This window comes from Egretta garzetta, unplaced genomic scaffold (genome assembly GCF_000687185.1).
Source record: "Egretta garzetta isolate BGI_Z169 unplaced genomic scaffold, ASM68718v1 scaffold228, whole genome shotgun sequence".
Lineage (NCBI taxonomy): Eukaryota > Metazoa > Chordata > Aves > Pelecaniformes > Ardeidae > Egretta > Egretta garzetta.
In genome coordinates, this window is record NW_009260758.1 from 3,910,519 (window position 1) to 3,924,315 (window position 13,797).

Consider the following 13,797-nt stretch of genomic DNA (forward strand, 5'->3'; position numbering starts at 1 on the left):
AGCAACAAGTTAGTGGATTAAAGTCTCCGAAGAGGAATGACAAACAGCCAGCCCTTCAGGTAGGGGGAGCCCATGTGCGTCCGTCAGGGGCTGGGGCTTGTAAAAGCTGAATAAACGCGTCTTCCTTGTGAATGTTGGGGTGGGACCTTCAGGAGCTTCCTCATGGTGAAGTCCACAGAGCAGCTGTGGCATGAGGGCCGGTGCTAGGTGCCTTTGAAAATCCCACCCACGGCGTATTTACAAATCGTGAGCGTGTACTTTTATTAGCATCTGGTTGGGTTGGATCATGACAAAATGGAATAGCTTTTGTTACCGTGTCAGTGTGCATAGGAGATTTGCATTAACATTTCTGTTTGATTGCTGTTCCGTTTGTAGTCTGTGTTCACTCAAACCGTTGATTTGCTGTGTCAAGGATATTGGGAAATACTAGGATATCGTATCATCAGTGTGTTTTTTCCCTTTTTATTGTCTGCTGATTTATGGACATCTTCAGAAATAAAATCTAAATATTATTGGGCTTTGCGCTGTTATGAATTCAGAAAGCTAAAACCAATACAGCATTCCCAAACAGAAGATGTATGCACACATGTGCGGCTTTGGAGTACATTCTGCTAGTCTTGGGGGATAAATCATGGGAGTTAAAGACAAGAAAGACCTATTGGGTCATGTATCACATTTTCCTTTTTTTTTTTTTTTTTTTTTTCTTTTTCTTTTTCTTTGCTGTTCTAGTGTTAGAAATTCCAAGTGGTGGTGGGACCGCTATTATTTTCCTTCAGACGGTTTTCCATAACAAAGCACACGCTCAGGAACTTTCCACTTTAATTCCATCCTCTTGCTCCAAGTAATACTGCTTGTATAAATACTGAGTCAGTCCCTTGCCTTGCCTCGTGTTCACACTCCTCAAACATCTGAGATCCTAACATGTACTTGCCAGTTTTGGCAAATTATATGTATCTAGTTCTTTATGTATTTCGTAAACCGGCACTTCTAGACCCTTGGCCACTTTGCTGCTTTGCAGCTGGTTATTGCTTTTATTATTGCTCTCTTTGCAATTGCAGCGTTGTCACTGTATTTTTGATAATAAGTTACTGAATACAGCAGTTCAGCTGCAGTCGCACAAAGCCCTGTAGCTGGGACATTTATCTTATCTCGCTCTTCTATATCTGATGCTTCAGCCTCTGTAGCCCCAAATTCTTTCCGTTTTTTTTTTTTTTTCTCCTTGTTGTCATAGCACGTTGTCAAACTCATGTCTGTTTTGCTCTTTCTAATTTTTTTTTTAGTTTGATATACTATCACCGTGAGTTCCCTGACAGCATTGCTGCTTCTCTTGCCTTTTATATGCGCTTCAGATTATTTTCCTCCAAAAATACGGATCCTAGACTCTTTAAATATGTAGTAGAATATGGAAGGTAAAGCCAACATCACTAAAGGCCTTGACAGTAAAGTGCGAGGGACCTGATCCTGCCGTTCTTACCCAAATAAAGCTGACGGGGACTTGAAGGGGAGTTTTGCCTGAGCGAGGAATAGCTATTAACTGCAGCCCTTGGCCCAGCGTGGACAACTTCTAGCTTTCGCGTGGTGATTTCATCTTCAAAGCATTTTGCAAATACTAATCTCCAAAACATCCCCAGAAGGAAAGTCTGATAAGTAAGTAGCATTATCCCAGTTCTGGACTGGGAAACTGAGGGAAGCAGGTTAAGTGACTTGCTTAGGATCACAGAGGGAATTGGGTTTAGAGGTAGGATTAAGATTCATGAGTTCCTGGCTCCCACCCCTGTGCTCGGGCTGCTGGACAACACCTTGCACTTTATAGCCGAGCTATTATTCTTTTGGAAAGTATGAAGCATTTTGTCATTGGGCAAATATACGTTTTATTGGCAGCGTAGAGCACCATAATCCAAAGCGTTACATTAATGCTTTCAAAAATATTTTATTTGGTAAATCCATAGCTGATCCATATGCCTTTTAATAGACTCTTCCACTGGGGACGTTTTTAATGAGAGATTGTGCTGGCTAGGTCCAGTGTCAGGTACTAAAAGAAGTGCTTTGTTGTGCAGATGTCTTAAGAATAGCTCCAGAGGATGAAATATGACTGTGTTGACCTTTCAGCTGTGAGCTTATTTGTCAGGATTCAAATAAGTTGAAAGGATCAAACCAAACAGTTTCCGTAGTCAGACTGGGAATTGTGTTGCAGAGGTCAACAGTGAAGGCCACATCGCAGATTCCATAACATAGCCAATTGTTGGTACGTATTAAAGTACTGGAGCAGCTCCTGCAGGCAGAGACACAATTAAAATTCTAATTTATTAATGTATACAGAGAGCTGGCCCAGCCTGTCACTCACTGATTCAAATGACTGCCCAGTCTTTTTTTTTTTTTTCTCCCCCCCTCCTCACTCCCGGTGCTTTTGCGGTCTTAAACGTACTGGAAGTCCTCTTGAATGTAACAGACCCCGAGTGCATCCCTGCAATGAAAATCTGTTGCTGAAAGGAAATGGTGGCGCTGGGGACAGAATTTTTGAGTAAAACTGCACCCACGCAAGCACCCACACCCCCTGGAGTCGGGTGGCACCGCACCGACGACGCAATACCCATTGCTGACAGTACGTAGAATAAATGTCGAGGGTGGTGGAAATGCACCTGGTTTTGAAAAGTTTTTTTGCTTCAATAATGAACCGAGTCATCTTTGCACTTAGTTTATAAATATAGATGTCTCATTGGATAGCCACAGCGGTTAGCAGTTACCTATTTTTTTTTTTCCGACAGCCTTCGTGCGTAACGAGAATAGCATAGGCATGGCTTGTCCCTGCTGTGCTTGGGGAGGGCACTGGCGAAAAGCCCTAACATGAGCGCTGGGGAGCTGTGTTGGCACAAAACGGGGGGGCAAAGGGACACTGTTCGCCCGGGGTGCTGGTTCTCCTAATAAGATGCTCCGTGGCCCTGCCCGCCCCGGGAGGGGAGGCTGGCGCGGTCCCACACGGGGCTGGAAGAGCTCCCTCCGTCCTGGGGCTCAGCGTGGCAATGCTGGCTGGCAGGCTTTGTCATGTGAACCCCACCACCACAAACAGATGCGGAAAATTAATCTGGTATATGCTGTGTAGCTAATCTGTTACCGCCTCGTGGATAATTTCCTATATTCCTTCTTTATTCACCGATCAAATAGCCGCGGTACTTAAATATATCCTGGCCTCCCATGGCCGTACTGGGGCATGGTGCCTTCAATAGTGTTTACCTGACCATGGGCTCCAGGGATGTCTTTGGAGTCTCTTGACCTTGATAACTCTACCTGGAGACCTGCTTTTGGGAAATGTTGAGATATTTAGCGTATAAGAACTTGGAGACAGGAGTGGAGATGTGCTCTGCTGATAGTTGGGGGAAAAAAAAAAAATCACCAAATGCACGATGACTCACATTTTGAGCCTATCTCACACTGCCGTGCTTTATATTTGGCAGTGACCTCCGGTTTCACAGCCTGATGACACAAACAAAAGAAAATTGAAAGTTAAGGAATGGATTTAGTAACCAGCACTTGGGAAAAAGAACCTAAAAAAACATCAGCCCCACAAAAATTACTGGAAGTGAAAAAAAGACTAAAGGATGTTTGATAATATATTTGCCGTAGACATTGGATTTCCTTGAGTCTGTGAAACAAATAATTTAACGGGCCAGGTATGCTTAGGATTTTGAAAATGTGCGCATTTTTCCTGGCCAAGATAAATATATCTTTGTATTAATAGATGTATTGATTAAAATTTGCAGCTTTAATTGCTGATGCTCTTAACGATTATTCATTTTGGTTCTTCAAGCATTTTAGTTGCTGGCAAGAGCACACAGATTGGAAACAAATCAAGAGACACATTTTCTCCCGAGAAAGTAAAAGTGCATGTGTGTTTTGGCAATACTAAAAATACAATTTTTTTTAAAGACGTAAATGTTGTGTATTGCATTGAGCTGAAAGTTGGATACCGGACTGAAAACAGACTTAGGACATCCAAGTCGGTATCTTGCAATTGAAACCCATCACTTGACTTTTTTATGTGATTAAATGAGATTTGTTGTGTGATAGTTAACCTGCGTGTGTTTGGAGAGAAGAAATAATGAAATTACTGAGATGGAAACTTGTTTTCGGTTGACAAAACAGAAAATAAATCTTCTCTTTAAGTCACGGCCAAGAAAAGAATTTGGGTTTGGTTTAGATTTTTGGGGTGAGACTGGGGGAGGCTGAGAGGACGGAGCTGTCTTTGCCTTTGCATACCGCTGCTTTTTAAAGCAGCCTTTTGGCTGGGCTTTTGTAGAACATAATTTGCATGCTATATTAGCTTAATACTTCTTTCCAGTATCTTGAGAAACAGAAGAGGGCAAGAGGAAAAAATGACTGTAGCTTGATGTTGGGGGCAATTATTATTGTTTTCTATGAAATCAGAAATCGTTAGCTCGACAACATAATAAGCACCGAAAGGTGAAGGGAAGGGTATTCTCTGTTTCGCTTGGAGCGCGCGAGTACCAGGTTCCGTAGCCTCAGGTTTTACATGGAGCGTGCTTTTTTTACATAGTGGTAGATTTAACAACCGGTGGAGAAATAATGTCTCAGCAGACAATTTGGGAATGGGAAATAAATTTGCAAGCGTATTTATTCCATTTGTATGAGTATCTCTCCGTTTCACTCTTAAACATGGGAGTTGATCTGAATTTGGCCTCAGCCAAGCCAGTGGGAATTTTGCCACCAACTTCACTTGGGTTGAGATTTTGCTTCTGCAGAACTTGAATAGTTTACATATGAAAATTTCGCTTGAATCCTTCGTTTTTTATGTTTGACTTTGGAAATAAAGTTGAGTTTTGCTGAGTTCTACCAAAGGACCCATAGCTCTCTGATTTTTCATCCCTAAGCCCAATTATAGGTGTTACTCAGTTCTTGGAATATGCCTGTGAAGTGCAAATATCATCCACCCCACAAGCAGAACAAAATCTGAGTCAGGTCCTCAAAGTTACACGATCAGCTTGAAAATTTTGATACTAAGGGTTTTTTTCAGTGAAACCTGTGGGCCTTTTTTTGCTGCCCTTTTCTATTTTTTCTGAAAGCCGTTAGTATTCAGTTTTTCCAGCTTTTCAGACCGAGCAGAAAGGTGACAAACGCAGTTGTTTTTCTTGAAAGAAGTCTACGGTTGTCCTGTAATTACACGATTCCAAAAACCCGTGGCTTCTAGGAAAATAGCGATATATTGGGAGAGCTGGCAGTGCGAGGCGCTGCCAGCAAATGTGATTATTCTCATTTTATAGCTGGGTAAACCCCGGCAGAGAAGAGATTAAGTGACTCGCCCAAGGTCAGAGAGCTGCAGAGCTTTGGTGGCACTCCGGTGTGCGGCTCCCGCCCGGGGTATTTGGGAGTTTGGCACCTGCGTGTTATGAAGAAGTCGGTCCTGAGGGGCAAAACTGAAAGTAAAAGCCAGGAACCCTGTATCTTGTCAGAGCACCCTGAGTGTAATTTTCTAGCAGGTTTTCAGCTTCGCTGTTGAACATGTAGAGAGTAGTTTTTTTAAGCAAAAAAAAAAAAAAATAAATTGTGATTTCTGGCCAGGTTGGGAGCGGGGCCGCGGGGCTGGCTGTGTCCGGGTCCGGCCGTGCGTTGCCCACCTCGGGGAAGGGGAAAACAAATGAAACCTTCCTGACTGGTCAGAAATGTGTAAATTGCTGACAAAATGACACATGTAATTAAGAGTGCTCCTGCCATTTTACCTTGTGGTTTACACCTACAGTGTTGAAAAAAGAGAGTGACTCCCACCTCGCTAATTACCATTATCACTGAAATGGTAGGGTTTGAGTCATTAGTTCCATGTGCATTTAATTAGAGGAAGGCTGAAATTGGATTTAACTTATTACTTTTTCATGGATCACTTTCTTGTCATCACTTCAAATTGGATTGCAGCCCCAGGTAACTAATTATGAGCGCCACAGGATCAAGAGTGAAAAAAAGGTAATTAGGAATAACACTGTTGGACCCTTGCTGGTAGTCCACTTGTGCCGGGGAAGAAATGAGAGCGGTATTTTGTAGTATTACAGATTAGGGAGTTAAAGGTATGCGCTGCTGCTAGGAATCATGGGAGCCTGCCCCCTCCTATAGCGGTTTATGTGATGTACAGCTGGGTTGAAGATGTTATAGCGACATGGTTCCACAATCAGCTCCTTAATACCGAGATTAAACTTGTAAAAGCAACAGATCGGTTGTAGGTATGAGGCATCTCAACAACCGGAGAGTCAGGGGTCCTTAGGCGCGCGATCGCAGCAGCGCCGGCGAGGCACTCTCGAGCCACGGTACGGAGCGGTTTAAGGACAGCGAGCTAGAATTGATAACAAATTAATGGACGTATTAATGATCCAAAAAGATCGTTCGTATCCGATGGGGAGATATATCCATCAGGAGAACAGCGGTGAGGTTGATGATGTGTATGTCAGGAATTCAGCTTGCGTTGCTGCCGTGATAAAATCAGGATGTTGCTTCTCTTTTGTTTGCTGGAGAGGTTTCTTTTTGTTTTGCTTTTTGCGAGGAAGGCTTTTGCAGGCTTCCCCCCCCTCCCCCCCCCCCCCCCCCTTTTTGATCTTGTAGATATGATTGCCAAGTTCTGCTTTCTTCAGAAAATACTTTAAAACAAATTGTTTTATTTCCATGTGCAGAACAGAGTTCAGAACTGCAAGTAATCAATTTTATTGACACAGTCTGGAAAAAAATGTTGATGAGCGTTCAAGGATGTGAAAAGATTGAAATGTCAAAGTACCTAACACTGAGTGTAGGGAGAATTTCAGAAGCAGTTTCATTAAGCAAAGAAATCTATTGTGTGGGGATCTGTAAGAGGAAAGTCTGCTCTAGGACCCGGTGATATTACAAGGAGGTTGCGGCAGCTGATTTTTGCCTTTAGAAGAGGAAAAGTTTCTTAATTTCTCATAGTAGTGAATCACAAGTTCAAAAGCGGGCGCGATTTCCTTTATGTTGTTTAAAAAAAAAAAAAGTTTTTAATGCTCTGTTAATGTAGGCAAATATTTGTGAGTCAGTGTTGGGTAAGCGATGCTTGCTCATTATTTCCCGATGGAAGCAAAGTGTAGGAACTTGTGTGAACACCATGCAGAGATGCTCAATAGACTTAAGAGCAACAACATTCGGTTACGGAAATTAAGTCTTTGTCATTTACTTGACATTACGAAATAAATCTAGAGATTAAAAGGTATTACCTTTAATACAGAAAACGAGAATCTCCTTTAATACACCTCAAATTGATTTACAATTTTTATACATAATATTCATCTGTGGTTGAAAAGCGGGCAACCTAAGGTCGAGTGATGTAGTGTTTCCATTTTTCCATATGAGTCTTACTGTGTGTGATAAAAGCAAACTCCTTTATTTTGTCAGTCTGCAGGAATTTCTGATGAAGTGCAGGGGTCACTTTTCTGTCAATTTGAGCAGGCAGCATTTTTGAACTACTGTTTTTTCCACCCCCACCCCCCCTCACTCCTACGGACCGTGGCCCTGCTCTGACACACGTGTGCACACGCACACACACACACACGCTTGGAGCGCCGCAATCTGCAACTTATTAGTGCGCAGCGCTGGAGCCTGTCCAGTGGTTAGAAAATTTCCTGAAGCCTGGAATAACAGCAGTGGGTGCAAGTGCCATCGAACAGAAGTGACAATGAGGGGCAGTCCGGCCCGCCTGGCGAAACGCCCGGGCTGGAAAACCAGCTGAGATAGTCAAACGCAGGAAGATTGACGCGGTGCATCTGGGAAATGCTCAAAAAGTTGGGTTCTTGAAAAAATTACCTTCTGTGATCGTAAGACATCATCTGTTTTCCTGCAGAGATTGTTTATAACAGGGTTTTCAAGCACTTGTCAAATAACCAGGAGTGAAGGAAACAGGCTAAAAATCTCTTACCGTTCAGATGGGTCCTGGTGTCGCTGGAAAAAAACAAACTCTCGTCATAGCGATCCGCGGCTTCCCAAGTCACAGGGTGCCTGGGAGAAGGAGGAAAGGAAACCATTAGTCAAAAGCGACACGGCGAGTACTTGTCGAGCGCGGGATGTAGGTTGGGGAAGGTGGCGCGCTGGGGCGATGTGCGCGGCGACGTCGTTACGGGAGTCGCGAGGTGAAGTCATACCTAGTAACTGCTCTTTGTGTTGCTTCGCTTTTGTTACTCGGCTGTGATATCATGGGCAAAATATTATAAACATATCATGGCTATAGCTTGCTTGTGTAACAAAAGATCAGGAACTTTTATTAAGTTTGTTTTCCTTGTCATATTGTAAAAATTTATTATGTGTACTGTGTATATTAGAAACAGATTTGGGTAATTCTGTCTAAATGAAGTCATCCCAGCTATTTCCAGACTGTCTGTTTTTGGTTGTGAATAATTCTCATACATCAGATGGTTGTCATATTTAGTAGCTCTCTACATTTTAAATAGGACATATCCCGTTTTGAACTTCCACGGACTTGAGCCACCTCTAATTTTTAAGGCTATTTTGTCCCAGGAGTATTTTAAAGTGCCGCCTGGGGGGCAGGGCAGAGCTGGACCGGCGCTGGAGGAGTCCCTTGCCTCACTGCACCAAAATAACAGATTTTTAACAACTGCAGTAGGACTTGTGGCTTGCAGCAGCACGCGCTGGGGAAGAGCCTGCCAGATACCTATTTCAGCTTGTCCCTTTGTGTTCACACTTTGCAACAAATATGTTAAAAAAAAAAAAACAAAACACTAAAGAAAAAGTACTGTGTATCAAAAATCCCCTCCGATAAAAGAAATCCCTTCTCTCAGAGAATGCATGCTTTTTTTTTTTTTTTCTTTTAACAGAAGCATGGAAGAAGTTAATGTTTAAATGTTTAATGTTTAAATTTAAATCATATACACATCTACATAGCAGCTAAGTTACTGTGACTTTTATTTTTTTTTTTAATCCTCGAGGCGAAGTTCCTTTAGTCAGCGCGGGGAAGCTCTGGTGTTCCTGGTGCTCCGACCCAGAGGAGTATGCACTGGAGGCATCTGCAGCGATGATCACAGAGCAGAGTTTTGCCCTAAAACCCTCAACTTTGCCAGAAATACTTGAGTTACAGCGATTTGTTTAAAAAGAAAGGGGGGGCGGGGGGGGGGGGAAAGGCAAGAGGGATGGAGTGGAGGCATTTTGATCTAGCTTGCTTGAGCGGAGGAGAGCAGCTGTTTGCCTCATGTGTTTAAATCTCTAGAGCTAATATTGAAGTTTCAGGGCAACAAGTGCAACGTAACAGAAAAAGGAGAAACTAAACCCAGGGAAACAATTGGAAATGCTGCTTGGATGTGGCTTCGGAGCTTGACAATTTTACAGCTGTGTCGTCAGGTTGGCAAAATGCTTTGTGGTGTCTGCAAAGGAAAGGCTGTTGTGTTGCTGAAATGTTTTTATTTTCCTGGTAAGTGTAATCTGCCTTTTATAAATTACTGATCTATTTAAGGTATAACGTTAATGGCGCATAATCTCAAGCCATTGAAAGCCTAGAAAATTGAAGTGGACTGAAGGCACGGGGAAGAAACGTACTTCGTGTCAGGATGAAGTCTGATGAAGCATGGAGAAGATGGAAGAGATTATTAAATAAACTTCGAGGGGAGATAGAAAAGGCACTGAAATCTCTCATTTTGAAAGGAATTAGTTTACTTGATTATATGCAACTGTATCACACTCAGGAAAGTATAAGACAAATGAAAGCAAAACAAAATTTAATTGAGCTATTATTTTGCAGACTTTGGCTCCGTTTCAGACAGCCTAATCAAATTGCGCTTTGCTCAAATAACTAATGTTAAATGCGGTCTACCAACAGATGTTTAAACAGAGACTAATTGGAAAATCTACATCCTGGGTTTAGCGTGTCTAGCTGAAGAAGTTTGGAAATTGTCTTTCGAAGCGAGGTGGGAAGATGAGGGGAGGGAGCTCAGGTAGGGATAGGTGTCAGAGGCAGCGGTGCCCGTGCCGGAGCCGCCGAGGGGACCGGTGCCATACCTGGGTACCGTTTGCCCCTCAGAAAACCGTCCCCCATCGCGTTACGTCATGAGAGTCGTGTTGCAGCTCCATAGCTCGTGCCACGTGCCGGCGTGCATCGAGTACGTAACGCGGTGGAGCGCCGATCGAGGGCTTTTAAAAGCTCTACATCTGATAACCAAATCTGAACGCTTTCTTGCCAGTTCCGTCACTGTGGCATGCATTTCTTAAGTGGTACGTCTTCAGATAATATTTTGCCATGTTTTAAGTTACGAACCTGTCTGGTACATCTCAATTTTGAGCCTTTTACGACACATCTGTGTGGCCACATGGACCTCTGATGGGTTGCAGCACTGGATTAAATAGCTCGGGCCAGGCTTGTCCAGGGTTTAAGTGACAGCCATTGGGGAGTATGTTGGAGTCCAGGGATCCCAGATGGGTTTAGTTGCCTACCTCTGGTTCTTCTTTCAAATCCGTTTTACACTGAAGTCACTCCAGTAGTATGAGCACGATTAGTTCCAGTTTGCACAACGGCAGCGATCACGCCCACTGTGATCTCTTGGTAGGATGTTTGGTTTCGTGCACTTTGCTCGTCATCAAAACTTTGGGCTGAAGAGTTATTCGTGGTTTGTGTCCCGGGCCTTGCCTGGGGTTGGTTTCTGTAGTGCAGGTGCAGTACACAGTTGCTGTGGAAAATTTCTATCCCGAAGACTTTGTTGTCCTAGCAAATGGTATTCTGTGCATTCGGACAACTTTTGGGAGAAACTGGTTTTTTATCTATACGGTCATGAAGCAAAAGGCAAAAATCAGAAAAACTTGGGAAAATTCTCCAATCCTTCCTTGGGAAGAAACCTAAAAATCAGTAGAAGCGTTTTGGCTAACTCTTAACAGCTTGGATAAACAGCAAAAGCAAACCTTTTGGGGAACGCCAACCACCAGCCTCGCCTGTTGGTTCATAGCCACAATGCAAATTTAGCAGCTTCAGTCTTCTTGGTTTTGCTTGCAAGAATAGATGCATAAAGCCCTGTTTGTTGATGAGCTGTCACCCTTGTCACTGACCGCATTCTTAATTGATGAACCTCCCAGCTTCATCCCAACGTGAGCTGTGTTCGGGCCAAAGTGGCAGCCTGTCGCCCGAAGGTGGGTTGTAACCCGTGCCTCCGTTTCATGTGGTCTTCTTCATGGGATGGTTACTCTGGGATAAGAGTGAGATGCAACTCGATGAGCAATCTGTGAAGCGTATTGGAGAGGCCCATCTGGCTCTCGCAAAGGTCTGTCCGCTGTCGCCTCAGGGCAGTGGCTCCTCAAGTTAGTGCTGGTGTTGTACAGGCTTCACGGCCAGTGTGTAATGGGGAACCGCCAATCTGAGTGTAAAAACGACCAAAAAAAAAAAAAAAGCACATATATATCTCTCTCTCCAAATTTACCAATTGGAACCCTACAAAAGACAGATTATATTTTATGACTTGTAAACAGCAGGACAGATATTTCAGGAGAACTGCAGACAGCTGTAATTTCGTGAATGTGCACAAATTACTTGGAAAACAAATATTCCTCTGCCTACACAGCTGTATTCACAACCGTGGACCAGAATGCCTTTTGCATGATACTCATGCCTGGTTCTATGGAATATAATAATGCTCAAATGAAGAAAATGTGATTTAAAAGCAAAGTCAGAATTAATACTCGCTGTGAAAAACCTGTATTACTGGCTGAGGTGTTGGCACGGGAATGGATAAACCACTTCAGGAAAAATGAGAACTAACCAAGGCATTTATTCGTACTCGGATCGAGAGCTGAATGCTCAAACTTTTGTAGTCGAGATGAACGTGCCCGTATCTTCCAGAGGTGCCAAACGCTGTCTGTGCCATCCCGCAGGGTAAACATTAAATTGGGTCTGGGGGTTAAAGAGGTCTGCAGGGCTGTGTTGGGTCGCCCGTGGGGCGAAGGGCTGTGGGAAGGAGGTGGGGGCTCCCCCGGGGGCTGTGGGTCAGCGTCCTGACCTGCCCTCTTCCTCCTGGTTCCCTGCGCCCAGGTGGATTTGCAGGACTCAACCGAGTTGTCGTTCACGTCGTTTAATTGTGCGCTGGCGGTTCCTTCTGTTCGTCCTTTCGCTGCGTGATAAGGAGTTTATACAGGAAAGTATGAGTAACGAGAGAGAAGGCAAAGAAAATCCCCCAAAGTGAAAACAAGGCCAAGCAAGGAGGAGTAAAGCACAAGTTGGCAAGAGCCAAGGGCCTTGCATTGATTTTACTTTCAACTTTTGTGTTTATTCAAAGGCTGTGGATACAGGTTAACTTCCTTTGCTCAATATTTATTGCTACCTTACTTGTCTTAAACTGGAACAATGAGCACTTTGTTGATTGGGTTAAGAGATTGTCCCATTTTATTCGATCTCCTGCATCTCTCTCTGTATCTGCCGGTTTTAAGCAGTTTATTTTAATTTCAGATTTCTAACCCTCCGTCGTGAATCACTGCTGTGCCACCGGCAGCAACACTTGAGGGACTATTGTTCGTCTTTTCAAAGTGGAGGGAGCACACAGCGGAGCCATTAGCTTCTCTGAAACCTGACCTTCCTTGATGATATTACACCTTGCAGATTCAGAGCAGGATAAACATTTTAAAGGAGAGGGGAAGTATCAGGTTATTTTTCATCAGAAAAGGTTCTAGAAATATTCTGCGCAAGAATTAAAAAATAGGAGGAAAAAAGCCATAATGGCAATAGTTGCCTTTCTGTCTGACAGCTGTCAAAGATGCTGCCCAAATCAATTAATAGGAGGGTGAACACCCCCTCGCCGGTAACCACGCTAACCCTTGAGCAGAGGATCAGTAAAGTCACCGTGTGGTGAATGACGGCTGTAGTGATTTCGCCCTGATTTAGCCATAGCAATCATTTCGGTGCTACCAGGAATGGGCCCGAAGGCTCGTCCTGGCCAGGCTTGCAAGCTGCAATGTTTGGAAAGTGCCCCCCAAAGTATTGAGGATTTCTCTCTGGAGTAGGAGCGTTAATGTAATGCAGAACATAGTTAGGATATTTTTAAAGCACGTTGTCCGCAACTGGCACTACAAGGGAAGGTATGTTTATGACTTCCATCACTGTTGTTTTTCACTTGGGCTTGTTGCTTGGAAAGTATGCTCATTTTGAGTCCTTCACTTAGCTGTGTCTGCCCAGAAGAAAAACAAACCCATTTCTTCTGGGAGAGCCCGGTAGTGGACACATCAGAGCAGCAGGGCCAGCTGCAAAATTGTGGTGGCGTTTTGTTGCTAATTCTGCAGGAGTGAGCGGAGGGGACCACCCTGTCTTAAAAAAAAAAAAAAAGGAAAGAAAACCAAAACAAATTAAAAAAAACCCCTTTCCGTTTGTAACTTTGATTTTGCTGGAAAAAAAGCAAACTAAAAAAAAAAAAAGTAGCAAAGAGCCTTATTCCTTGCACAGGATGCTATAGTAATTACTGGGGCAGTTTTTCCATTCCTGGTTGCTTTTGCCTCACACCTGTAGGAGGCCGGTTCTTTTGCTTCTGTGCTTCGCCACCAAAGTACTTTCATTTGAAAACACGAGGAAATTCAATTTCCTAACACGCCTCTCAAGTCAGGGCAGTTACGGCAATAGAAGAGTTGCAAATGGCTCATGTGTGAACGGTTTAGGCTGGAGCTATTGGTACGGGGCCATGCTGAGGTGCAGGAGAGGGAAGATAATTGTAAATGTTCTTGTGGGGATCTGATTGACAGCTTATTGTCTGCAGGCAGTTGAGTAAAGAATAGGAAATGAGTTAAGTGTAGGGGATCTGGCAGGCTGCAGGCTCTCCTGATGGC

General features: G+C 43.6%; 1 protein-coding gene across 1 annotated transcript in view; it reads left to right on the forward strand.

Annotated features, from left to right (window-relative positions):
* FOXP1 (forkhead box P1) overlaps positions 1-13,797 on the forward strand; it is a 402,299-nt gene that overhangs the window by 281,130 nt on the left and 107,372 nt on the right. Inside the window, exon 6 of the mRNA XM_009645970.2 lies at positions 1-59. Coding sequence (XP_009644265.1) covers positions 1-59 — 59 coding nt within the window. The remainder of the gene's footprint in view (positions 60-13,797) is intronic.